The sequence below is a fragment of the Peromyscus maniculatus genome, chromosome 2, assembly GCF_049852395.1.
Source record: "Peromyscus maniculatus bairdii isolate BWxNUB_F1_BW_parent chromosome 2, HU_Pman_BW_mat_3.1, whole genome shotgun sequence".
In the NCBI taxonomy this organism is placed as follows: domain Eukaryota; kingdom Metazoa; phylum Chordata; class Mammalia; order Rodentia; family Cricetidae; genus Peromyscus; species Peromyscus maniculatus.
The window spans coordinates 6385663-6412984 of record NC_134853.1 but is presented as its reverse complement, the minus strand read 5'-3'; the positions used below and the strand labels follow the sequence as shown (position 1 = coordinate 6412984).

At 42.9% G+C, this 27322-nt stretch overlaps 1 protein-coding gene across 3 annotated transcripts in view; it reads left to right on the top strand.

The window, feature by feature from the left end:
• The window catches only part of Slco5a1 (solute carrier organic anion transporter family member 5A1), a 147125-nt gene extending 120468 nt beyond the window's left edge, over positions 1–26657 (top strand). For all 3 annotated transcript variants that reach the window (XM_076563710.1, XM_076563711.1, XM_076563709.1), the window contains 4 exons: positions 13028–13187; positions 15043–15284; positions 17579–17643; positions 21979–26657. In XM_076563710.1, the coding sequence (XP_076419825.1) occupies positions 13028–13187; positions 15043–15284; positions 17579–17643; positions 21979–22439 (928 nt within the window). In that variant the 3' untranslated portion in view covers positions 22440–26657. The remainder of the gene's footprint in view (positions 1–13027; positions 13188–15042; positions 15285–17578; positions 17644–21978) is intronic.
• Positions 26658–27322: the final 665 nt, after the last annotated feature.

Below are 27322 nucleotides of genomic sequence, written 5' to 3'. Positions count from 1 at the left end.
AAGGGAAGTGACTAATGGGGAAATGAATCAACTAAGGGCTAAATTTGGTTAATATCTTAGCAAAGGGGATTTTATGTGCTCAAACTATATTCTTAGAAGTGGTTAGTTGAAATGTTAAGAATCTATAAGTCACTAAGCCATGGGTGAAAATAAAACTACCTTCTTTTTCCCTTTGGCCCCTTATCTGTCCAAGCTATCTCTGCTGCCATTTTCTGGCAGGGCGGGGCAAGTGTAGCTAGGCAACCTGTGTCCCAGCTTGATGTACCTGTAAGTAAAATCCCTTTAGTTCTGAGTTAATTGTTAAGGGTAGATCTGAAACTAGAGATAAGATTTGGAAAGGGGAAGGTTAAGCTTAATTAGCACATCCGCCAGGCCTTCTCAAACAGAGAGTCTAGATGCCTAAGTCTGTTCTTAGAAAGTCTAGGAGTATCTCAGATAAGATGTTTCATCCAGAGAAGGTCCTGGCCAGAAGTTGCTAATGACAATAGTTACAGAAAGGCCTGAAATTAGGGATCTTGACTGTGTCTGTTGTTAGCACAGTTGGAGAAAGTTATACAAATACTTTAATTGTATAGGGGAAATTGTGTCCAGTGAATGATCAAACATACTGTTCTTAGGAATGGAAAAGCTACAATAGCACATGAGAAATTCATAGCAGGAAACAGCTAATATTCAAAAGCCAACATCACCAAGACCCCTTAAGCCTTGGCTTCATCCTCTGGAAGGGCCCTTGGCTGCTTCCAGGGATGGCTTTGTCATAGCCAGCCGAATTCCTGCTTCACATTTCTATGCCCCCACAGCACTCCTCATTTCCCAATAGCATTCAGCAATCTAAACCATCTTGTTTGATTAGTTCCCTTTCACCTACCTTCTTGTTCTAAGTCGTCGAGACGAGCTCTGTTGTCGTCTATATAATAGTTGTGTCTCTCATATTTAAAACAATGCATGATGTTTTGTTGCATGCTTGCATGCATGCATGCATGTATGTATGTGTAGATGGATGAGTGGCTGGGTTGATGGTGGGTGTATGGTGGGTGAGTGGATTGATGTGGATTAGATGGTAAGGGGATGGCTGGCTGCTTATCTCCAAAGTATTTCGTTCATTCATTATGCTGCCCACTTAATGAACCCTTTTAGTTAAACATGCCCCCCCCCCCGCCAAACTTAAAGAAAATTTCTCCTACTATACATTTATCCATTTTGACTTTGTCTTAGTCACTTTTCTATTGCTGTGAAGAGATAACATGACCAAGGCAACTATTATTATAAGATAAAGCATTTAATTGGGGCTTGCTTACAGTTTCAGAGGTTTAGTCCATTATTATTGTGGCAGGAAACCTGGTGACATGCAGGCGGGTGCTGGAGCAGGAGCTGAGAACTATATCTTGATTCATAGGCAGAGAGAGACTCTGGGCTTGGCATGGGCTCTTGAAACCTCAAAGCCTACCCTCAGTGACACACTTCCTCCAACCAAACCATGCCATTAATCCTTGTAATTCTTTCAAATGGTTCTGCTTCCCGGTGACTAAGCATTCATGTTTATGAGCTTATAGGGGCCATTATTATTCAAACTACCACATTCCACTCCATGGCCCCCACAGGCTTGTAGCCATATCATAATTCAAACATGCATTCAGTCTAACATAAAAAGTCTCCATGGTCTATCACAGCCTCAGCATGGTTTAAAAATCCAGTGTTCAAAGTCTCTTCTGAGATTCATGCAGTCTCTTAACTGTAATCCCTTGTAAGGTCAAAATAAAAAGCAGAACACACACTTCCAACATATAATGGCACAGGATATACATTATCATTTCAAAAGGAAGGAAAAGAAGCAAAATGGGAAAATATTGGACCAAAGCAAGCCAAAAACCAGCAGCGAAAGCTCCAGATTCTACATCTCCATGTCTGAGGTCAAAGCATCCTTCAGATTTCCAACTCCATGAAGCTTATTTTTCTCTCTTGGGCTGGTTCCACATCTACTTTGCAGCTCTCACACAACTCTGACATCTCCAACCTCTTGGGACCTTCAACACAATCCAGGCTTCACCTTCACAGCTTCGTGCAATGGCCTCTCTGGGCCTCCATGCAGGACACCCCCGACACATCCCTGGCCTCAGCAGGTTTTCTTAGCCATGAAGGGTGATTCCACAACCCCTTTCTTGTATCCTTGACTCTAAAGCCAGAACCACGTGGCTGAAGTTGTCAAGTTATGCTGCTCAATGGAGCTGGAATTTGGCCTCATTGTTCAATTACATTTGCATCAGTTTTCTGTTATTGATGGTTTTATTCACCACTTAAGCATTTCTTTAATTCCTTTTCACAAATTGGAAGCTTAGATGGGTAGGGTTTTGCTCTAAAGTCACCACTCCATTTATTCCATTTAACATCGGGCTTTTCTTTAAACTTTTTATCTCCTTGAGCATTGGAACGTCTGTCTTCCACATTACATTTCCTGGTACTCCTTTGCTTCTCAAACTGTGTATTTTCCTTGCTAAACTTGTTCCTTTTGTTATAGATCTGCATAAAAGTGACCACTAATAACCACAAGACAGGGGCAATACTAGGCTCTCTAGAAATCTCCTTTGCCAATGCCATTAATCTAAAACTCTCCAATTTAGCTTCAGACAGATTTGGGGGGGGGGTATGTGGGGAGAACAAGGGCAAAAAGCAGCCACATTTTTCTTCAAACTATCATAAGAGCCGCAGTCTCTAGGCCATTTACTAATATTTCCCCCTCTTCAGTCAGGCCGTTATCATCACATGACTCTCAGCACCACGGTCTTTTATGTTCCTACTGGGATGGCACAGAAAACCCTGCTTAAAATGTTCAACTGCTTTTCTAGTCCAAAGGCTTCCATTTTCCTACAATAAATAACATGGTGAAGCCTGTCACAGCCATATCCCACTCCCCAGTACCAACTTCTATCTTTTATTTGGTTTTGTTTTTTTGAGACAGGGTTTCTCTGTGTAGCTTTGGCACCTATCCTGGATCTCGCTCTGTAGCCAAGGCTGGCCTTGAACTCACAGAGATCCGCCTGGCTCTGCCTCCTGAGTGCTGGGATTAAAGGTGTGCGCCACCGCCACCCAGCTCTACCAACTTCTGTCTTAGTCACTGTTCTATTGCTGTGAAGAGACACCACTTTTAAGCAACTAGAATAAGAGAAAACTCTTAATTGGGGGATTACTTACAGTTTCAGCGTTTTATACTTTATTATGGTGGCGGCATGCAGGCAGACATTGGAGCGGTAGCTGAGAACTACGTCCCGATCCATAGACAAACAGAGAGAGACTTGGGGCTTGGCATGGGCTTTAGAAACCTCAGAGCCAAAGACCACCCCCAGTGCCACATTTCTCCAATGAGGCCACACCTCTTAATCCTTCTAATCCTTTCAAATAGTGCAGATCCCCAGTGACTAAACATTCAAATGAGTGAGCCTACGGGTGGTGGTCTTTCTCAAACCTCCCCAGGCTCCTTATTTCTCCCATGATTCCTTGAGACAGTTGTTATTCTTCAGTTGGAACGTCTAAACTGGTTTTCTGTGAGTTAACTTATCATGTCATATTTCATAAGTTTGTATGTTTTACTCTTTTCCAAAAGCCTTGTTTTCTATTCTTCATATAATTTAAAAAAATTTTGAGAATAACTTTTTTAAAATTTATTTTTATTTCATGTGCTTTGATGTTTTGCCTGCATATATGTCTGTGTGAGGGTATTGGGTTCCTGGAAGTGGAGTTATAGGCAGTTGTGAGCTACCCTGTGGATTCTGGGGATTGAATCTAGGTCCTCTGGAAGAGCAGTCAGTGCTTTTACCTTCTGAGCCATCTCTCCAGCCCCAAGGGTAACTTTTTTCTTACTGAAGTTTGATTGCCCCTTTCTTGGCATCCTGGTGTTTTAGAGAGTCAGGTCTTCTTAGTCTTTTTCTTCACTGCGGTGCCTCACGTTTTCATTTGGTTTTAAAGGCTGCCCCACCCCTGCCCGTTTACTTACAATGAGCTTTCCAGACTGACTGCACTCAGGCTGATATCGCTCAGAGTGTGTCTGTTTCCTCTGCCAGCCTCAATGCAAGAAAGAAAGGGTTAGTCTGAGTGGCCAACATCTAGAAGTTTAGTTTCTTGAATTTCTTACTGTTTTCTCCAGAGAAAAGCTTTCTGATGGTTTTCTGGGCTCGGAATTGGAGCTGGTGGTAAGAATCCAGATGAGAGTCCATTCGTGGCTTATCTCCCTGGCTAGGGGCCCCATTGTGTTCCTCTGCAGATCATTTGTGTGTGCTCCCAGCATGTCTGATGACTTTGAACTTAGAGTCTTGCAAAATTCCTTTAGATCAAGAGCCAGCCTGTCTGAAGGGATTTCTGCAAGACCCCCAGCTCTAAGTCCAGCAAACTCACAGCTGTCCGCTTGCGATCGTCCTGAAGCCGGTGTCACTCTTTCTGTGGCTTCAACACCCTGTGGCTCTACTCTTTCAACTCTAGTCTGCTTCTATTTTAAATGTATTTTTAGAAGGTCTGGAAGCCAGACTCTGTATCTTACCTGGTTGGGAACTAACAGTCCCTCAAGTCTTCTAAAGCCCTTGCTTAATACCACCCTGCCCTGCCAACCCCGAATCAACTGCCTCTAGTCCCCTAGCATCACCAGGGGGAATTACGTAATTGTGCTGATTGGCTCCATAACAAATTTATGAGTTCCAGTCTTAGCAGGCCCTCATCTTTGCTGAACAATCCATTTTCTTAGGCCCATCATCTTCCTTCTTCTTCCTTCCAAACTCCTAATGATGCTTCCTTTTTAATCCCTTTCCTCAAGTTTTCTTTATCTCTGTTTTGTTTTTCTTGGTGGGCAACCAGCTCCATGTTAGTGAGGAAATGAGGTTTCTACCCCACTTTCCACACAAGCTGTCGTATCTAAAACAGCATTATTTTCAAAGTCAGTAATAGCTTCAGTGTTGTCTGTCTGTGCGACACCCCCACCAACACACAGACACACACACACAAACACACACACACGATCCAATATTGTTGGATCTTTGCTTCCTCCTGAGGAAAATTGATGAATATGCCAATCTCAGCATGTTGAAAAATTAAAATAGCGCAGAAGGGAGAAAGTGAGAGGTCACCTCCTCCCATTCCCAGCCTCCAGTTTAGAGCATTCGGCTATAGTTAAACAAAGGCTTATTTGGAAAGCAAGTCCATTTACTCTTCTGGAAGGCAAGTGGACACCAGGTCTCTGCCTGTGAGCAGGAATGCTACCCTGTGTTGCTGAATCTAGCAAGAACTCCACATAAATGCGCATTTAGTTTTCTCGATCCGTGGTTTTTGTACCCCTCATCTGACTGTGATCATTCAAGAACGATCATCCCATTCAGGAGCTTTGGGCATTGCAGGGAGACTCAGGTATCCCAGCATTTTGCATAATGATTTCAGTGACATTTGTGAATTAGCAAAAGAGACCCTCAGTTTTCATGGAGAATTTCGGGGCTTTCCAGCTGTCTCTGGGAAGATACTCTGAGAACGGACGAGAGTGCACAGTTTTGAGTGACAGGGCCTCTTTGGCATGCTGCTTACCGAGTGTAGGGAAAGTGAGAGCCTTATTGACTTCGGTGATTTTCTTCCTCCGTGTACAACCCACTCAATGGTATGTGGTTGGTTACCTTAGTAACTTTAGTTTTTTTATCTGTTATTTAGACTTACACATCTTTCTCTTTTTAAAACATTTTTATTTATTTATTTTACATCCTGGACCACAGTCTCCCTCTCTCCACTCTTCCTATTCCCTCCCCCCTCCCCACTGCCCTTCCCTCAATCCACTCCTCCTCTGTTTCTGTTCATTAAGGGCCTCACATGGCACATTGTTCTCTTTTAAAGATGGGGTCTCTTTGTGTAGCCCTGGCTTGTCTGGAACGTGCTACGGAGACCAGGCTGTCCTTGAACTCACAGAGATCCGCTCACCTCTGCCTGCCCAGTGCTAGGATTAAAGGGGCCACGTGCCATCGTGGCCCACCCACATTGTAAGTTTTATTCTATAAAGTAAGTAAAGAGATGAAGGAGAGGACACTTAAAATTTTAAGTGATGGGCTGAGGGTCTGGTCCAGTAGAGCATCCATTTAATATGTCCGATAACCAGTGCCCCTCAAGTCCAGTGGTTAGATCTAACGTTCTAACCATAATAAAGTACAAGGAATATGTAAAGGGAACTTCAGATTTAAGAAGTTGATGTGCTTTCCCTATGAAAGATCCCAGGAACTTTAGCTGATAGCCTGATCTGTTCCCAGTTCAAGATCATGTTCCCTGCAGTTTAATTAAGTGATGTGTTTGGCTTGCTCCCTGTGGCTAGTGATGTGTATTCTTCACAGGTGTGTCTTAATCATCCCATGGTCCAAAGGGTTGGCATTTATTATGAGAATCATGGCTTAAGACTTTAGATAAAAACTCATTGCATAGTGAGACTGACCACCTTCCCCTACTCTACCTTCAAACAATTTCTAAAAGTTGATTTAAATCTGATGGTGAGCTACATTTCCAACCAGTACTGTCTCTTGAGACATCACTCAGTGACTCCAACTTTATTATCTTTCATCTCTCAGGTGTCATTTCTTTGAGCTTGCAGTCAAGCCTATTACATCATCTTCAAGTCTTCTGATCTTGTGACCTTAGTGGCTGCCGAAACTCTTTCCAATGGTGGTTTCTTGAGCCATCAAGTGTCCAAAAAGGGCAGGTTTCTGTTTGTGGCGGTAACTATTGGACAGGACAGCCACGTAACAGGGATATTTCAATCTCGGTTTGGCAGCTGCAACATCCAAAGTTCACAGTGTTTGTGAATTTGAAGCTGCAATTAAGTGCGGATCATTCTAATTTTAGTACTAGGATTTCTGGAAGCTGAGAGCCATTGGAAGCTGTGTTAGATCTTTCTTTAGGAAGCAGGCTCATGCTCAAAGAAGCACACCTGTGGACAATTACACAGAGCTGACCTGCTAGTATGGAGGTGTAGGGGGACACAGTGGAGATAAAACTGGACTGAAATCCATTCCTAGCTCCTACTGTCTGTGTTACGGTCTCAGACTTTCATTTTTCTTGTGTAAAAAGCAATAGTAAGTACAGTTCTCATCAAGAACAAATGAGTAACATATACAGATCTTTTGTTGTGGGATGTTCTCTATGCTGTGAATGTATTGCTATGATTGATTGATAATAAAACAGTGATGGGCCAGTAGCCAGGTAGGAAGTTTAGGCAGGACTAACAGTGAGGAGAATTGGGGGAACAGGAAGGCGAGTCAGAGAGACACGGTCAGCTACCATGAGGAGAAGCATGATGTAAGACACCAGTAAGCCACAAGTCACATGGCAAGGTATAGATTTATGGAAATGGGTTAATTTAAGATATAAGAACAGATAGCAAGAAGCCTGCCATGGCCATACAGTTTGTAAGTAATGTAAGCCTCAGTGTGTTTACTTGGGGGACGCCAGTGGGAGAGATTTGTCCTGACTGCTGGCAGGCCGGGACACAGGAAAACTCCAGCTACAATCTTTTATAACTTTCATGACTTATATAGATCTTTTATTGAAAGTACATGGAGAAAAGCAGAACTCTGCTAATGTTGATTTTAAATGATGAGATGACAGACGAGAATTTTCATCTAGCAGTTGTATAGCTTTAATAACCCCAAATGGATTTTATTATGAAGCCAAAAAAATTAAGTGGAACTGAAGGAAATATTCTGACTGAAGTTTTCTAGAGGACTAAGACAAATCAAAGAGATGAGGCAGTTAAGAGACACAGAGAAAGAGAGAGAAAGCGACAGAGAGACGGAGAGGCAGGGAAGAGAGAGGCTGAGACAGAGAGACAGGGAGACAGAGAGAGACAGGAGAGGAAGACAGAGACAGAGAACATTTTCCTTACTTTTTTACTGTGCTAATCAACCTCCTTTAATTCATGTGATTCAAGTACAATATACTTGGATTCCTAATTTTATATTTTAATAGGGATAAACCTAAGGCAAAAGAAGGTTTAGGATCTCCTCTTTGAATTATAGACCGTGAGGTGCCTATTAGATAAGGAAGGCCTAGTGGTCTTCAGATCTTGAGGTAGGGCTGATGAGATAGAGTGCTGGTGTGTGTGTGCTCTCTTGAGTCTAACAGCACTCTTACACACCGACCTGTAATGGCCCTATGGCAGAGATTTGCTTTTAAATCATATTATACAATGATATGCTTTGTTGTTACATAGTACTTTAAATAAATGATTGTTCCTTAGGCATTGATTGATAAAGATTAGCCAGTGTGGTTATTTTTATTTTATTTATGTTTATTTTGTCGTTGACTCTCTAGGGCTGCTTTTCTTAAGGACAGTCTTGGTATTTTAGGGCAGATCATTATATCTCACATTGTTTCCTAGTATTTAAAGCTAGCAACATTGCTAGATAATCTTGGAGACCCCTTCCATTTTTCTAGCTCATGCTAGCAGTTTGGAGTTGTAAAATATTTGATATTAACGTCCTGTGCCTCACTTGAAGTTAATTTACATTGACTCACTCGGCACAGGGACCATTCACCTACTATTCAGTTCTTGGGAGGTGGATATAGGAGGATCAGGAGTTCAGGGTGTCATCCTCAGCGACATGGTGAGGTCAAGACCTGGGCTACATGAGACTCAGTCTCAAAAACAACAAAATGAGATCCTCCTCCATTGACTCATGAGTTAACAGGAGCATCTCATTTAGAAGGCTGTCTTGCCCGAGAAGGCAAGAAAGATGGTACCCGGTCCCTTTGTGCCAATAAGTGCAGTGGACCCTAAGTGGTCCTTGTGCATCTTCTGTTCCCGTTATGGCTTCACTCCTGACAAGTGAGGGATTTCTTAGTGCTTTGAGATTAGCCCTTGCACTATTTAGAACACAGTGTGGGATCCGGCCATACTGTGCTGAACACGCCCTGTTTGATCTCATCTTAGAAGAGAAGCAGGATGGCGCCTTGTGTGAGAGTAACAGTCCATGTTCTCGTGAGTTACTGACAATCAAGCAAGACATTCTTCTTACAAATGATTCTTTTTATTTTTATCCCCCCCTCTCTCTCCCTCTCTCTCAACCATACAGGCTTCCAGTTTGGTGTTTTTGTGGGATTCCTAAATGTGTGAACAAGTGGGTGTGTTTCTTGCACCTTTTCTCAGGCTCTTTTCCTTCTGCTTATTTGTTTTGTCCCATTCGGATGTGTTAGATTTTTGTTTTGTTTCATTTCATTTTATAATTCTCCTTTAGAAGCCTGTTTATTTTCTAATGAGAGACAGAAAGGGGGTGGATCTAGATGGGAGGGGAGGTGGGAAGGAACTTGGAGGGGTAGAGGGAGGAGAAACCAAAATCAGGATATAGTATGTGAGAAAAAAATTTCTATTTTCAGTAAGAAAAAACAAAGATTCTTTGCAAATCAGCCCAGTGCAGAGGCTTGAGCCCTGTTGGCTCCCTTCTCTTTCATTCCGTGGTGACCTTTCCTCTTAATGACTCTTTCATGAATACCTGCTTCTTTTCACCATAATTCTAGTTGTTGCCTTAATTTATTTTCTTTTTAAAAGTATTTTCATTATTGTTGTTACTATTATTGCTGTTGTTACTTGAGACATGATTTCACTATGTTGTCCAAGTTGGCCTGGAAATTGTTATGTAGACCAGGTTGGTGTTGAACTCACCACCTCTGTCTCCTTTCACTTACGTGTGTGTGTCCATTGAGTACATGTCACAAATGTGGGGTGTCTACAGAGGCCAGAAGGTGTTGTTGTTTGTTTTTACTTTTTCAAGGGGCCCTATACTCTTTATATTTTGTTGTTGTTCAGCTTTCTCAGGCTCTAGATCGATATTCAAGCCCCAAGTTGGTATGCTAATTTGTTGTTGGTTGTTTTGGCTCTCTTTTTTTTGGGGGGGAGGGCACCACCCAGCTTCCAAATAAATCACACAAAGAGGCTTATTCTTAATTATGAATGCCCAGCCTTAGCTTGACTTAGTTTCTTGCCAACTTTTCTTTACTTTAAATTATCCCACTTATCTTTTGCCTCTGGGATTTTCCTTATCTATTCCTGTACATCTTTCTTTGTTTCTTACTCCATAGCTTGCTGCATAGCTGGATGGCTGGCCCCTGGAGTCCTCCTCCTTCTCTGGCTCCTTCTTTCTCACCTCCCAGATTTCTCCCTCTATTTATTCTCTCTGCCTACCAGCGCTGCCTATCCTTTCTCCTGCCTTGCTTTGGCCATTCAGTTCTTTATTAGACCATCAGGTGTTTTAGACAGGCACAATAATACTGCTTCACAGAGTTAAACAAATGCAACATAAACAAAAGTAACACACCTTAAAATAACATTCTTCAACAAGAAGGCACCTTATTCCTTGGTAAGAGTTAGAGGTGTTGGCTGCCTGATGTGAGTCTTGAGAACTGAACTTGGGTCCTTTGGAAGAGCAGCAAGTGCTCTTAACTTCTGAGCCACCTCTCCAGGCCCCTAAATTCAATTTTTTCTTAGAGCTTGTTAATATTATATTATTTCTCTGAAATAGAGGCCGAGATAAAAACAGACATAGCCAACAAGACAGGTCTGAGAGGAAAGGTCTTGTTGATGTGTTTAAAGCATATGTTGATGTTGGCTTAAGGCTATTCCTCTTGAGTGGACATTCTCTTAAGTGATAGACTTTGTTTACTTTTTTTTTTGGTTGTTTTTTTATTTTGTTTTTCAAGACAGGGTTTCTCTATGCAGCCTTGGCTGTCCTGGAACTTGCTTTGTAGACCAGGCTAGCCTTGAACTCACAGAGATCCTCTTGCCTCTGCCTCCGAGTTCCGGGACTAAAGGTGTGCGCCACCACTGCTGGGCTTTAGACAGGCCTTTGTAATGTGTGGCTGTTACACGTGAAGGCAGAGCAGGCTGTCAGAAGGAAAAGGCCAAGCAACTTCTAACTAGCAGCAATAGCAGCTGTTGGCCTGGTATTGACATCTGTCAGTTTTAGACTAAGCACACAGATTGGAAAAGCTCTTAGAATCTTGTCATGGCTTGCAGCTTAGTTCTTAAAGTGTTGGTGAGGTGAATCTACTGTCCTGCATGTCCATGCATGTCCACTGTATGTAGTTAACATGGCACTGGGCTTCTAAAACCTCACTTCATCGTCTGCAGAATGTGCTTATTGGTCTGAAGACTTGTCCACAGTGCCATTGACATTTGGGCTAGGTAGTCCCTTTTGTGGAAGGGGGAAGCTATCTGGAGCATTGTACTGTGTTTGGAGGTATCCTTGTATAACACTAACAGATGTCCACTACACCCCTTAGTTAGGACAACAAAACTGTCTCCCAACATTGCTAAATGTCCCCTGGGTGGGAGAATAAGATTGTCCCTGTTACAAACCACTCATTTAGAATTACTTTGGGGTGTATTCAAATATTAAAATGTCTTGAGACTAAGAGTTTATAAATATAATGATTATGTCTTGAGCTAAATTTCTTCTGTGGAGTGACAAGATGGGAGGACAGAATTTATTTGACTTTTGCTTTGTCAGGGCGCTTTCTTGATACAACTGTAGTATTGGTTTGAATTTGGTTCTTCATTCAATTTGAGTTATCACAGCGTGAGAAGCCATAGAATAAAGAGTATACATGCTAAGTGTGTAGAGCAATGCATTTGGGTGGGTGGGCTGTGCTGCTTTGTAAGTTATACTAACATATTCACTGAAGTATAAGTCCTGACACATACCAGACATTCCGATATATTTGTTGAATGGATGGACAATGGATAAAGGGACAGATGCATGAAACATCTGCCCTTGCTGACCTAGTTAGCTTTAGGAACAGTATTTTACCACTACTGCATGAGAATGGTTACAACATGTCAAGTAATACTGCCTTGCTTTTGAGCTTTTTAGAGTCAATCTTGTTCTTCTGTGGCCCCCCGGGAACCTGCCTGCCCCTCTTTCCCTGCCATTTTACATCCTCTCCTCACCTTTGTGCCTTTACATGTCGCATTTCTCCCTTTATCGTTATGGTTTGAATGGATTTTCCTTGAATGGATTTTTCTTGAACTTTCATAGTGCATCATTTCTTTGTATCCAGCACAGTGACTTCATGGGGAAACATGTTTGACTGTGAGTTGCATCTGGGCATTTCTAGTGATTTCTTCTTAATCTTTCTTCTTTGGATATTTCTGTCAAACTAGTGACAGGGTTCCTAATCAGCCACCTTTGCAAATCATTTCCTCTTGGTTTTCTAGAATTCTTGTGTTCCTTTGGTAAATTATTCTAGAACAAGTCAAGTCTTTGATAAACAGAACTCACGCTGATAACTGTGGCTAGTGGATGGATTTCATGTCTATGTGCTCACAATGATTTTAAAGAATCAGTAATGAAACACATTTTCTCTATTTTATAGTTCAAAAACTCAATCAATTTTGAGATGAAAGATATGGCAATTAATCTGGTTGGATCATTATAATAGCACATATATACCTCACAAATTTGTGTATATATATATATATATATATATATATATATATATATATATTAAGGTGGGTATGTACCTCAGTGCTAGAGTTCAGGCTTTGTATGCCTGAATTGTTGGGTTTAATCCCCAGCAGGTCCAAAATAAAATAAAATGAAATAAATCACGACTCCTACTTGTTAAGACACAGAACCAAGTGTTTCCCAGTGAGGAGTTCTATGAGGGTCGAAATCACTAACTCAGACATAAGGTCAGTCTGTTGAATCAAAGTGGACAGTGAGATTGAGGCAGGCAGATAGTTTGATTTTAAATCAATTTCATCTATTCTAATGAAGACAGAAATATTTTCTTTACATTTTGTTGCAAGTTTATTGGAAATGACTATAGAGGGCGACTACTTCATGGCACCGTAAGTTCCATTCGTGGGAATATCGTCTCTAAAACAAATTCACTTGCTACCAAGAATGTTCTTTTTAGTTTCATTCTCAGCCTTGCTTGATGTTTTTCATTCTCTCTCTCTCTCTCTCTCTCTCTCTCTCTCTCTCTCTCTCTCTCTCTCTCTCTCTCTTCTCTCTCTCTCTCTCAGGCCTTCTCTCACCATGCCCCATAGGAATCTGACAGGAAGCTGCAATGTTAATTGTGGCTGTAAAATACATGAATATGAGCCAGTCTGCGGATCAGATGGAATCACATACTTCAACCCGTGCCTGGCTGGCTGTGTTAATAGTGGGAATCTTAGCACCGGGGTAAGTATACGCCAGAAGTCTCTCTTCTAATTAATTCAGCATCATGAGACAGGAATGTGATGGGACTCATGTGCACCCATGATGACTTCAGGTTCCGTTGTTCATGAGACTCCGAATAGCCTTTGAAGTGACTCTGAAAAACACCTCATGAGAGACAAATTGTGCAGGGCTATCACTGTTGCCAGGGGTGCTGGGAGAATCGGGGTGTAGAGTTCTGGTCCTCATCAGCTGACTCCTACTTGACATCCCGTGCCAACTCAGGGAAACTTGATAAGGTTGGATTCCGGGCTTCCCATTTGGTCCTCTGGCAGGGTCTTTGTAACAGATTTGAAGGTCAAGGTGACTAGAGTTGGTGCTGAAAAAAGAGACTAGAGACTGTGGGGGCTGGTCCTCTAACTGGTGTCTGTGAAGATGGGTGATGCCCATTTTTCATAAGACTATATGTCAGCTCACTCCCCCGCCCCCTTAACTTGCAGAGTAAGATATTTCTGTCAGCTGAAGAATAGTCTATTCTGAGAATTCTCTTCCCTGAGAATTATAAATAGGCTTTAATACTGTGGGAGAAGGTTTTTATATTCTACTCTATTCTTTACTGAGCCCAATTTGGCTGTTGGCATGAGAACAGATTGGCGGCGATTGCCCTAATTTAAAGATTAAAATGCATTCGCCCATTCTGTGCAGATTTCAGAGACTATACCGTTGACCTAGAGTTTGGGGGTACCACTTTTGTTTTCTGAGTTTGGAACCAGAGGATAAATTGGAAATGACTGTTGCATATGACGTCGTTATTGGGCTGTGGAGGTGACCCTATTGAGCTCCTGAGATTGTTTCTTGGCAGTGATCCCTACGGTGTTGTTTGGGAAGTCCTTCCTGCTTAAATGGACGACCCCCTGGCAACCCGTTCTTACTGCTGTTTTCAGAACTCACCATGAGTGAGAAAAGGAAGATACTAGGCAAAGAAATAATTGAGCACGTTAATATTTGTTAGCTTGTTTGGTACTGAGTACTCACCAACAAGAAGGGTTTCATTTTCATTGTTGTGTTTGTGTTCAGTAGAAGTTTGAGAAGTTACTGGAGAAGATTTAGTCTCCTTTGCTCCTCTGTCTTCAGTGCCCTCTAATGGCATATCATACATCAACAGGGACTCATGGATATGTGTGGGGGGAAAAGGAACAAGTGACGTTGGGCCTAGCAGGGGTTTTTAGACAGCTGGAGTCTGTCAGAGCCCAGAGCACTACAGAGCCGAGGCTACAGGACAGACTGGAGTGATGGATTCTTCATTCCTACTCGTGGAGGTCACTAGCTTGTTGAAGGGACTGAGAGTGTTTATACTGGAATAGCCAAAGGCAAGTTCATCATCATTGGTACTGAAGCCATCATTCTGAGGCCACATCACTTGGCATGTTTGAAGCGATCACACTTGTGTTAGGAGTTTAACCAATGTTTATTTTAGGTTTCATTGTGTGCTCACACTTATGCTAGGCACTCTGGTGAGCACAAATAAAAATCATCTGGCTCCTGTTTTAGGGGCTTCCCTAACTGGAAAGTCTACAAGTTCAACAGTGATCAAAGCCATGTGTATTTATGACCTCAAATGAGCACATGGCATGTAAATGTCATAGAATTCAGTGTTTAAAGCTTGGAGAGGTTTAGGTTTAAACCATCTGACCAGCGGGTTTTGTTATTATTAAGGCAAACTTTGACCCTTTATTGCTGTTAAGAAACCAAATGTTTTGTGTACAATATTGTGCATTTAAAATCTTACAGTTATTTTTTAACACTCTGACTTTGTCAACATTCCACCTCCACGTTTTATTTTTGATGGGCATACCATTAATCTTTGTTTGCTACTCAGGTTCGGAATTACACGGAGTGCGCCTGCGTCCAGAGCCGACAAGTGATCACCCCGCCCACAGTGGGTCAGCGCAGCCAGCTCCGCGTGGTCATTGTGAAAACCTATCTCAATGAGAACGGCTACGCTGTGTCTGGGAAGTGCAAACGCACCTGCAATACCCTCATCCCCTTCTTGGTCTTCCTTTTCATAGTTACCTTCATCACAGCCTGTGCCCAGCCATCAGCCATTATAGTAACACTCAGGTAAGGACGGCACCCAGCAGATGCTGCGGAGCGCACCGTAGGACGAGTGAAGCGAAGCAAACTGGGGGATAGAAAGAGTAGCTCGCAGGAGGGCACCCCACATTTCCTGCTGGTTTAAGGGAGAGCTTTAAACCAGAGAGAAAAAGATGGCTGAACCATTGCCTGTTCTAGAAGTTTCTTTTTTTCAGCTGGGCTCTGTTCCTATTATTTACCAAGCTTTCTTTCCAGTGCTTTTAGTGTCTGAAGTCTTTGTGCTATGAGGTTAGACTTCATGAGTTGAAGGCCGTCTCTGGGTTAGCGCCAAGAAGCCAGACCCTCGAGGTGGGTGGAAATAGTTTGGCAAAGTGGCTAGTTCGTGAATATTGCAAAGGGTATCACCTCCACCCTCGTGGATGGTTAATACTGCACCTCTGGGATCAATGAAGGATTATGCTGGGTTTGCATTTCAAAATGCTGAGTTCATTAATTTTCCTATTGTATAAAGTCCTAGAGCTGAATCAAGGACAGCTCCTTGGAACTTGGAAATGTGAGCTGCCAGTCAGGCTGCGATTTCATTGCTGTATTGCAGATCCTGTTTTTTTTTTTTTTTTTTTTTTCCCTCTAGGAGAGGACATAGAAGCTACTTTGGTTCTGTACATTCAGATCTATTCGTTATAGGCTGTGGTGGGCAGAGGTAGGAGGGGATACTGTGGTAAAGCCCGAAGAGCGACGCTGTGGGCTAGAGGGGAGCAGGGATGTGGCTCAGTGACACAGGAGGAAGAGAGTCAGTCCTTGCTCTTCTTCCTGGTTTCTCCAAGGTCATAATGCTGGCTACCTGGCCAGAAGCACCGTGCTCACTGAGAGTGAGAAGCCTGTACCCCTCACACACTCTGGTTTCTTTCTCATTGGACACTGAGAGAGACATTTCCTGAGTGGATAGAAAACAGGGCATAGAAGGCCTACAGGCTTATTCACGATCAGGAGATGCTGATGGAGACCATGTATGCAGAGCTGGCAAACTGCTGTGAGACAATTGGAATATGAGGAAAAGACAGTAAGGGCCCTGGGCCTGGAAGTATTTCCCATCCTGCACCTAGATCCTCTGTGGATGAGATAAAAAGCACAAAGTACTCCATCATGTGGAAACTGTGTGGCCCGTTAGTAAATTGACTTATCTGAAACATCTCACTCTTTCCCACTGTAATTCTATAAAAAAAAGTGTTAAGTAGATTATATAAGGGCCGCTTCACTTTACAAATGTTCCGAAGTGTTCAAGCATGGCAATTTATGAGTTGGCCTCTAACAGCAAGTCTCTGAAGAAGGGTCTTTTAATCTCTGCTAATTGCAAAATCAATAGGTTCCAATCTTCCTCCCACATGAGAATTATTTAGAACATCAATTTTAGGTGAGGGGGAACATGGCTTGAATAAGCTCATTTCTCTGGCTCTTCATTTATGCGTGTGTATATGTGTATGTGCATGCGAGTATGCCTGTAATTTCTGCTCTTACTTTGTCTTAGTTGGGATTTCTATTGCAGTGATGGAATGCCATAACCAAAAACCAGTTGGGGAGGAAAGGCTTTATTTGGCTTACACTTCTACATTATATTGGAGGAAGTCAGGACAGGAACTCAAACAGGGCAAGAACCTGGAGGCAGGAACTGATGCAGAGGCCAAGGAGGGGTGCTGCTTACTGGCTTGTTCATCATGGTTTCCTCACCCAGGAACACCAGCCCAGGGATGGTACCATCCACAAGGGGCTGGGCCCTCTCGTATCAACCATTAATTAAGAAAATGCCCTATAGCCAGATCTTATGGAAGCATTTTCTTAATTGAGGTTCCCTCCTTTGAGATTCTAGCTTGTATCAAGTTCACATAAAATTAGCTAGGACACCCCTCCCCATCTCGTAAGAATTATGAAAATGATTTTCATTGGATACACCTTCAATTCTGGAACATTGAGACAGACAGAGAAAGAGAATAAGAGACTACAATGGTTAGGATAAATGTTTACAATTTTTTCTTAGTAGAAGGGATTTGGGGTGCTCGTTTAGAGGAGCCCCCATCTCTTCAGCCAAGAACCTTGCTCCTTCTCCATTATTCACCCAGAAACAGAATTAATCAGCCTCTGGTGGAGACATGTCTCATCTGTGATTTACTCAGGGAGTCTTGGTTGGTGACTGTTACTGCATTCTAGTGGATTAAATATTTTGGGAAAGCATCCTAGTTTATGGTTCTGCTTAAGGCAGGCTGGATTTTACCAGCATTTTCTTGGAACCACTGTTTTAAACCGTTTTTTCCTTCTCCTCCCTCTAGGTCTGTGGAAGATGAAGAAAGACCCTTTGCTCTGGGGATGCAGTTTGTTTTGTTGCGAACACTTGGTATGTCCCTGAATTCCCAATTGTGCCTTAAATTCCTCTTTGTAGCAGGCAAATGCTATGGTCCTTTAGAAATGCAAACTGAGTCACTTGGTGTCGTTGGGGTAGAATTAGACAGGTTTGTGGTTGAGAGGGCGTTTATACTTCCTCATTATTTGATTTGAACTAGAAGTTGACAAGGTCATTGGACAAGACAATAGAAAATAGATTTTAGGCTAGTTTCTTTTTGACTCTGAATACAAACTAGTACAAAATTCCCCTAGAGTTTTATACAGTAAGAAATAAGAAATCAAGAAATTTGTAATGACTTTGTTATCCTGGCTTTTTGGTCTCTTGATGCCTTTTGACACCAATGTGAAAGAAACCGGGGTGTATATTACTTGTGACCCTTTCCGTTTCTTACTGCTTTAGGGTAATTTTATTGGGTTGGTTGAAGTGTACATCTGTAGAGTTTTCTGAGGAAAAGATCTTAAAAAGCAAAAAAGAATGGTCACAAAAGTACAGAGAGGCTTCACACCCCAACAAGGAAAGCCTTGTGGGTGTCAGCGTGAACAGAGCAGGAAGGTAACGCATCACTCCTTGAAGTCTTGGGACCCTAAGTGGGAAACGGACCTGGAAGCTGCCCCGCCTCATCTGTTTGACAATCCGTCAATTGACTTCCTCAAGCTTAGTTCCCCTTAAGTGGAGGCTGTCGTTTTCTTCAGCTGGGGTTTCCCTGGACTAATCAGTACCATTGTCCATGGGACAAAGGGAAAAAAACTGGTTTGTTTTTAATTATTCGCATTTCAGTTTTGAAGGGTGAAATATCTTCAAATGGCACCTTCCTCTCCTTTGAGACATTCGTACTCCCTGGAATTCTGTGTGCAGTGAGTCAGGGTTGATGGCCTTAAGGCCATCGCCGAGTCCAATAACCTCCCGCAGAAAAAGTCCCCCGGTGTGGTTCGTTGTTTGGTGCTAATCGGCCTCTGGAGGTTTTTGAAGATTCTGTTGTTAGAGTATGTTGGTTACAGAGCATTCAATACAGTTGCACACTGTTAAGAATTATGCCTTGTGCTTTTTGCCCTAAGCTAAAAAGTGCTGCTTTGTTGTTATTTCAGGGTGTTGCATTTATTTATCTCTTTATGACTGGGTCTTGTTGTGTGTATAGCCCTAGGTGGCCTGGAATTTCCAAGGTACACTTCATACTCATGGTGATTTCCAGCCTCCTCCTCCTCCCCCCGAATGTTGAGATTACAGTTGTGTGCCACATGCCTGGTTAAAAAAAAGATGTTTTCAAAGACAGGAATTTGTCAATCAAAGTGATGATTGAGTTGAAAAAGAGAAAAAAAAATCCTTATTTTGGTTCTGCTCCTCTCTGACAGGAGCTGGGTTATTTGACATGAATTTGGGGTAAAGGAGAGTCACCTGCAGAATCATTATAAGCCAGGAAAGAACACCACCTGGCACTTGTTACCTAGCACGATTCTGTCTTCATTTATATTGGGTGTACAGAAGTGTAGTTAAGATAACCACCCAAATTTGATTTTCCCCAAATTTCAAAGCCACACACTCCTTAGTCCTTTTAAGAAAGTTACCATTTGATTTTACCAGTAGGCTTCATTTTAAAGATTTACTTTATTGTTTTTTAACTATGTGCATTTATGTGTGTGTGTAGGCATGTGCATGGGAGAACAGATGCCAGACAGAGGAGGCCAGAGTCACTGGATACCCCGAGATGGAGTGAGGGTAGTTGTGAGCTGCCTATGTGGGTACTGGGCGTCATAACTCTAGAAAATCAGTCAGCTCTCTTAATCGCTGAGCAGTAGATCTCTCCAGCCCCTAGACCTTGTTTCCAATAATTAGAAATTACTTTAAATTCACAGACTCATGAGCTGTTAAGTGTCTTTCTTTTCCTTTCCTTCCCTTCCCTTCCCTTCCCTTCCCTTCCCTTCCCTTCCCTTCCCTTCCCTTCCCTTCCCTTCCCTTCCCTTCCCTTCCCTTCCCTTCCCTTCCCTTCCCTTCCCTTCCTTCCTTCCTTCCTTCCTTCCTTCCTTCCTTCCTTCCTTCCTTCCTTCCTTCCTTTTTTTTCTTTCTTGAGACAAGGTTTCTCTGGGTAGCCCTTGTCCTGGAACTTGCTCTGTAGACCACCAGGCTGGCCGTGGGCTCACAGAGATCCACCTGCCTCTGCCTCCCCAGTGCTGGGACTAAAGGCATGCGCCACCACCCAGCCCTAGATGTCCTTTTCCATTTCATCCCGCTTTCTTTTCTTCCCTTCTTCCTTCCCTGCTTCAACCTATCCAGGTCTTACCTCTGCACTGAGTAGTCACGGAAGTTCTTAGGATGCCAAGCACAGAAAGGAATAGGCTCTGTATCAAGGGATTTATGGGGTGTTGAGTGGCAGAGGCTTTAAGTCAATGCTCTTCGGTAGTTGATCAAGTGGAGGTCCCCGGAAGACACAGAGGCAGCAGAGTGCTGTCCATATGATCCAGGGATCGAAAGGAGAAATGGCATTAGCCAGATGGGTGAGTTAGAGGTGGGGGCACATTTTTTGGCAAAGGGTGTGGTGGAATTCTATCTAATTAAGTTTGCTTTCTTGTGGAATTGAAAGAGGTGCCTGTTACACACAGCCCAGACAACAGAGCTTCTACTCCTCCTGGATCTTTGAGAAGCTTCAAAGATGGATTGTAGGCCACAGTTCTCTCCACACACCAAACACATTTGTGAAGTTACCATTTGAAGTGGGGCTTGTCGACTGCAGTGGGTCTGAGTGGAAGGTGCAGCCCTATCCTGTAGCAGCCTGCCAAACTTGCTCTGTCAGGGACCCCCACTCAGGAGGGGTGGGGTTCTCCACTGAGCTACAGAGAAGCATTTCAGGGTGAGACAGTAGGAAGTTCAGTAGCGTTTACTAAGTGGACACTTAGTGGCTCATACTTGAGCATACACGTGCCCATGCTAGTGGGAGGCGCTTAGGACAAAGACAGTATGCACCTGCGTGTGGTCCTGCGCTTCTCAGGAGAGCATTGCAATCTAGTGTCTTACCAGTAGCCATATATCCAATTTTGGTGGCTTCTGAACTTACTGTGTTTAAAGAGCATCTAAGAAACTTCTTAAAAAAATATTTTTTTTTATTTCAGTAAGTGAATTGGGTGAATTGGATGGGACTGTAGGCTGATAAGACAAAACTGTAAGTCACAGGGTTGTGCTGAAACCCCTCATTAGACTGGATCACCATGGAGTTAAGATGTGTTTTGACTATAAACAAGGTCATTGAGATCTTGTCTGTGATACTCTCAGACAAACTAACAAAAAACAGGTGTACAGCTGAGAAAAGTCCTTACCATGCGGACCTTTTGCATGCTTTATTGCTATGTTAACATTTTTTTTTGAAATACCCCTATGAAAAGGAATATTGTAGACAATCTTTACAGTTTATTTTGTTAATTGTGCTGAACTTGTGTGTGTGTGTGTGTGTGTTTGTGTGTGTGTGTGTGTGTGTGTGTGTGTGTGTGTGTGTGTGTGTGTGTGTGTGTTTTGCTGGCAGGGGTGTGAGACTTCTGTTGAGGCCAGGGGTTGACATCTGGACATCTTCCTTAATTGTTTCTCTACTTTATTGTTTATATATGTATTTATTGTCACAGAGCCTCACTACATAGTCCTGACTGGCCTGAATCTTACTATGTAGACCAGGCTGGTTTTGAGTTCACAGAGATCTTCCTGCTAGCTCTGGGGTTACAGACACACGCTGCCACGCCCAGCTTTTTTTTTTTATTCCATGTGGGGTCTAGAGATCTGGATTCCTGTCCACGAGGATACACAGCAAGAACTTTACCCAGGGAGCCACCTCCCCAGCCCTTTGTGCTAAAATTCTTGACTCTCAGCTTCAAGAGACTTCAACCAGACTCCAGGGTGAAGGGTCTCTTTCCATTCCCATGTTCCCTTAACATTCCCTGTCTTTCTATCCTGCTCCAACCTGACATAAAGGGGACAAGAATTTTAAGTTTGAAAGGATTTTGTGTTGGCGTTTTTTGGCAACAGAAAATTCTTTTGACTCTACTGAGGTCTCACTGTCAAAACTTTATAGAAAGTGTCCAGTGTAAGAACTTGGGAACCATGGAAAGCAGTAGCTATTTTTATCAACCTAATCAGCACAGAGATAGCCTGAGTTGTAAAGTGAAAGATGCTAAGTGTTTGCTGTTTATTTTCATAAGTAAATTGCAATTAGATGAACATATCTTTAAGAAAATTCAATTAAACAAAAATCCTTCTCTTGGCATTGGACAGGCTTTGTTAATGACAGATCTGTTTTCTCTTGTGGGACGTGCTATACCTTTGTGTTTCTCTTTCTCCCCATGACTGCAGCATACATTCCTACTCCAATTTACTTTGGAGCCGTGATTGACACCACCTGTATGCTCTGGCAGCAGGAATGTGGCGTGCAGGGGTCTTGCTGGGAGTACAACGTGACGTCGTTTCGTTTTGTCTACTTCGGTTTGGCGGCTGGCCTCAAATTCGTTGGCTTTATTTTTATTTTCCTGGCCTGGTACTCTATCAAGTACAAAGAGGAGGAACAGCAGAGACGGAGGTGCAGAGAGTTCCCGCTGAGCACTGTGAGTGAGCTGGTGGGCCAGCCCAACAAAGCTGAGAAATATGCCCGGACTACATCATGCCCAGCCTTCAGCACCCAGGGGGAATTCCACGAAGAAACTGGTCTGCAGAAGGGATTCCCAGGCCCCACACAGACCTATCCTGGGCCTTTCTCAGAAGCAATAAGTTCCTCTGCAGACCCTGGGCAGGACGAGAGCCCCAGTTCTGCTCTGTAGACGTCCCCGCTGAAGCCTGGAAAAGGAAGACTTGTTTTGTTGGTTGAGTTGAATATGGCGAGCTGAGAAACACCTGTGCCTTCTTACTTTCTTTTCTTAAACCTCTACAGACACACTCCTCAAACCAACGACACTCAGTATACACAGCCATGAGGGCTGATTGAGGGCTGGATACCTCAACAAGACTGGAAGGCTTTCCCCTCTTTTTTTCCAGGGAGGAGCTTAGATACATCTGTTACCACTTCTGCTGGGTTCATTTAATGCTCCTGCTGCTGTTTGGTAGAAGCCTGCCTTCCATGGATAGCCATGGGAAAGGCTATGACCACGCATATCATTAGCATACTCTCCAGAGAAAGGTGAGCTCCACCACGACTTTGCATTTGCAAGTCAGAGTTCTTTAGATTTGAACAACTACTGTGAGTTCTGCTTCAAAGCACAATAGAATTTGCCTCAACTATGCAACTGGATTGGAAGAATAGAAGTGTGCCATGCCTCTTCGGCTTTCAGAGAGCAAAGCAGATGTGTTTTTGATGAGTGGAAGCTGAATGCTCCCTAAAGCACTGTTAATAGCATCTTAAGCCATAGCAGACCTATCAATCAGGTAGAAAAATTCCAAATGCTTCAAAGAACTGTATATTGCATTGTAATGAAAGACAACAGGATTTCCTAAGATACATTTTTCTCTCAGTCTGTTTACTCCATCATAAGGTAGATCAAGTGGCTGCTGAATCATACATCTGATAGCTTGACTATTTAAACTACAGTATTCTTTCATAAGGGGCTTTAAAACTAGTGTGCTAAACAATCTGGCTAGAAACTGTAATTTGAGATGCTTAATAAGGAAGAAAATGATGGCTTTCTTATCTGAGGAAATGACTGTAAAAATTCACCTCCTCAGGGCCCACTAAAAGTAGCTAAGAGTTATTACTACCTTGACATTCAAAGTAGTTGATAAAGAAATTCCCAGGGTAAGACTGAACCCCACTGGGGATTTCACTTATACCCTCAACATACTGGTAAATCTCTACTGATTTTTTTCTGTATAGGAAATGCCATGGTTGCTTCAGAAAATGAATAGTTCAGTCGGGAAAGCTATAGGATAGGAAAACACTGCAGAGGAGATGGGAGATTTGTCAGCCGAACACAGAATACGATCCTCCATTAGGTCATGAGTTAGAATGGTAAAGCAAATGACTCTACCATTCTGAATCCCGCTTTCTCAGGGCTAGCATCATTTCACAGTGCCCTTTGCATCTCTGTACTCATATCCTTCCTGCAGTGATTCTAAAGACACCTTGGGTTCGTTGACAGTCATTCATTGACAGCACTACTGCTTGTCTTAGGCACTACTTGGGAGGCTTTGTGTCTGGGTCTCAAGACTGAAGGCTCTTGACAGTCTTCCTGCTGGAGAGGGTAACTCATGGGATCTGGCTGCAAGGGACCGAAAGGCCCAATGTGTCATAAAATTGAGACCTCTCTGTCGAGCAACTCATGTCACGTAAGGTGAACTCGTGAAGTGTTTCCTCGTCTGGAAGAGAGATGGCTGGCAGACTGGCTGTGATCCAGACTTTGCACCTACATTCTTGGAAGGTCACTCAAGTAGAACTGTGGGGATGTTCCTAGGTACAGGATAGATTTCCTGCCCATGGAGTCAAGTGGTTTTCTGGAGACATGGAGTTTGTGGAAGAGCACTCACTATTTTACTGAATAATGTCTATACATAATAGAGCTAGTAGTGCCCAGGTGAAAAGGACTTTGCTTGGACTCCTGGACTTGGCTTTCGTGGAGGTGGGCAGTGATGCTCAGCTAAGGCTGTCTCTGCTGTGTGTCAGACTTTGTCCAGTGTAAAAAACATGAAAGCTTTTCATAAAATAGTGCAGATTAGCTGAGGGTGTACTTTGGGGACTCAGTGTCCTTCTTAGCCATCTGTGGATAATCTTAAGCCTTTAGAAGGGACAGTTTTCTTTGGTGTTGATGCTAAGATATGTAGGTTATGGAGAGGTTGTGCTTTCTTAATTTTTATGTGATAATTTAGACATTATATTAAGAGACTTCTGGTGGAATTGGTCCTGGTTTGGTATTAAGGTGGATGGATTCACCAGGGGTAATTAGAAAGGCCCTGATGCCTTTCTTTTTTGAATTCAGTTCAGCAATTGCTGCCTGGGTTCCAGTTATGTGTTGATCCCATTTACTGCTCTATGAGATCCTTTGAGATGCTGAGGCCAGAACTCAAAGACATGGGATGTGCACCACCATATGTGACTAGAGTTCCTGGTACTATGGATAGCAGATGTGTTATCAATGTGCTGTTGGTGAATGTAGAATAAGTAGTGAAAGTCAGGAGGGAATGAAGTTCTGGATTAGGTACAAGTAAGGATTGCTCCCCAAATGTTTTAGGCTCTGGCAGCAGCATCAGACTATTACACAGCCAGTGAGTTGACTATTTTGTAGTTAGTACCACCCAGTTGTACATATGGAAGAGGTCTTCTGTGTTTCTAGTAACCTGGTTGTGTTACTTGTAGTCACAGCTCCTAACAGAAATCTTAATTGCTGCTTTCTGTGCATAGGCTTTGAATTACTTGTTTTGACAAAAGGACACCTTGTTCTGCCTTCAGCTCTATAAATTAATGTGTTGTTTGGCTTTAATATGCAAATATAATATCCAGCTCATTGATTTAGAAACTCTCAAGGGCTGAGGGAGGAGGGTGTTGAAGAACATATTTTAATAATTTTTCTTCCTTTGTGTGATGTCTTGTTCCTTGGAGGTGGAGTTAATTTTTTTTCTTAAACAAACCGATCAAAAGTCATTCTGCACGCTGTGGGGGATGGGGAGAAACGGAAGCGAGGAGACAGATTAGCATTTGGTGTGGTGACTATTTGCAGAGGAGTTTCCCAACATCCAACACCCATCGCATTTCTCTCTTTAGAAACATGCAAACACATTCTTCTTCAGTGGTGCTGGATTGAGCTCAGGACCTTGCATACGCTAAGTACAGGTTCTCCCTGGAGCAGTACCCCAGCCTTCTCTGGAGTAGATTTTTATATGCTTGTTTGTTTTTTAAGCAGATTTGAATCCGAGGCTCAGAAAGTCAGTCATTTAGGATGGTGCAGAGTGGCAGCGATGGGCTGAGACAGCTCTCTCGGACTAAACTGTTCGCTTGTAGTATTTAATACAGTTCAGTGTAAACAAAGGCCAGATGTCCACTCTAAAGCAGGTTAGCACGTGTCACTTTTTGATGTAGTATTGTTTTGGAAGAATAGAGACATTCTTCAAAACAGAGACATTTCCTTTTATAAATAGAAAAAAAGCATAGCACATACCTGTGGGAGCCATCCACACTCAATGTTTAACTAGATTTTTTGGAGTAAATTTCATTTATGTAGCCAAGTATGACATTAAAAATCATTTGTTATAACTTACCTCAAATGCTTATTTATAGGTTGTGTTTAACTGAGAACACATCCAGTTTAGGTATTAATTAGGACCGTAGCAGAATTTCCTGAAATGAATTTTTATGAAAACAAAGGTTAGTTCTGATTGATTGCATCTGAGCTTTGGGGATTATTTATGTTTTTCTCTCGTGAGTAGATTAACATTTCTGCTTGTAGACAACTATGAGTTTTCAGATTCTTAATGAAGACTTAAAAAACATAGAAAATACACAGCAAGCTACCGACCCCATCTGTTACCTCAAGTGGCTGTCACATTAAAATGCATCCTTGCACTCAGGGAAGCCAGCGCCCGCAGAAGTTTCTAGAAGAGGGCTCCCGAGGGTCTCAGAAATCCTACCTTTCACCAACCATCCAAAATTTCTTGTTTGGTCCACAATTCCAGTCTTCAGTGAGCTTACAGCCAGGAAGTGTCTTTTTTCTTTTGTTTTTTTGAGGCTGCTTTGTAGAACCCTGTATGCACCAAGGAATGGCAGCACAGTGTGAGGGACCCAAAGGCCTGGTGGGAACTCTCCCGAGAGCCCCGAGCAAGGACAGCGCTTGCCTAGGGTGCAAGGCTCTGTGTGTGTGTCTGTGTGCATGCGCGGGTCCTAGAGGCACCGAACGTGAAGATAACTATTGCTGCAAGGGTACATGCTGAGTATTCTAAGTAGCAGATAGAAACCCCGAATACTGTAACCCCAGAATTGCCTGGAAGCTAGCCTCGCTAATTCTGTTCTCCAGACTTGTGACTAATCTTCTCATGTCTCTGTTTTCTCTTCCACTGAGGGCGGGGGTTGGGGACGGGGGGGGGGGGGGGGTGGGGTGGGGGGGGGGGGGGTTGGGGGGAGGTGCTGGCAGGAGAGGCTAGGCTAGGACTCGGGTGCACTTTCTCATTTCAGTCTCACCTTTACTGACAGCTCTGGTGTAAGTGTACTGTACCGCCAGAAGCAAGGACCTCCTGCTGCATTGCAACCAGATTTGTGCTTGTTGGAAGAGGTTTAATTTTAAGCACTTCATTTTTACTCAGCCTTAAGAAGGGTCAAAGGTGACCAGAAGCTCACCTTATTGCTGTTGGCTTTGGCGACATTAAAAATAAAATGTCTTGGTGCTAAAGTGTTTGTAGCTGCATGTTCCTCTCTGAATTCAGTGTTTCGATGACAAGGGGCTGCATGTGCTGTGTGTTTGGAAACCTGAGCATTTTCCCAGAGAACAAGCCCTCTTGGCTCTCATTTCCACAGTCGATGAACTCTACACCATAAACATGACAAGTGTAAGGGAGAATCCTTTCCTACAGAAAAGTCAGTGCTTTCCATATTTAGTTTAGCAAGAAAAAACAGATGCTGAAAGTAATTTCAGAGAGATAGAAACCTATTTAGATAACCTTCTATCTTCTCCAGGACGCTTCGAGCCCTGTGAGCTGTTCGTTTGTTTGTCTGGTTTTGGTTTTAGCA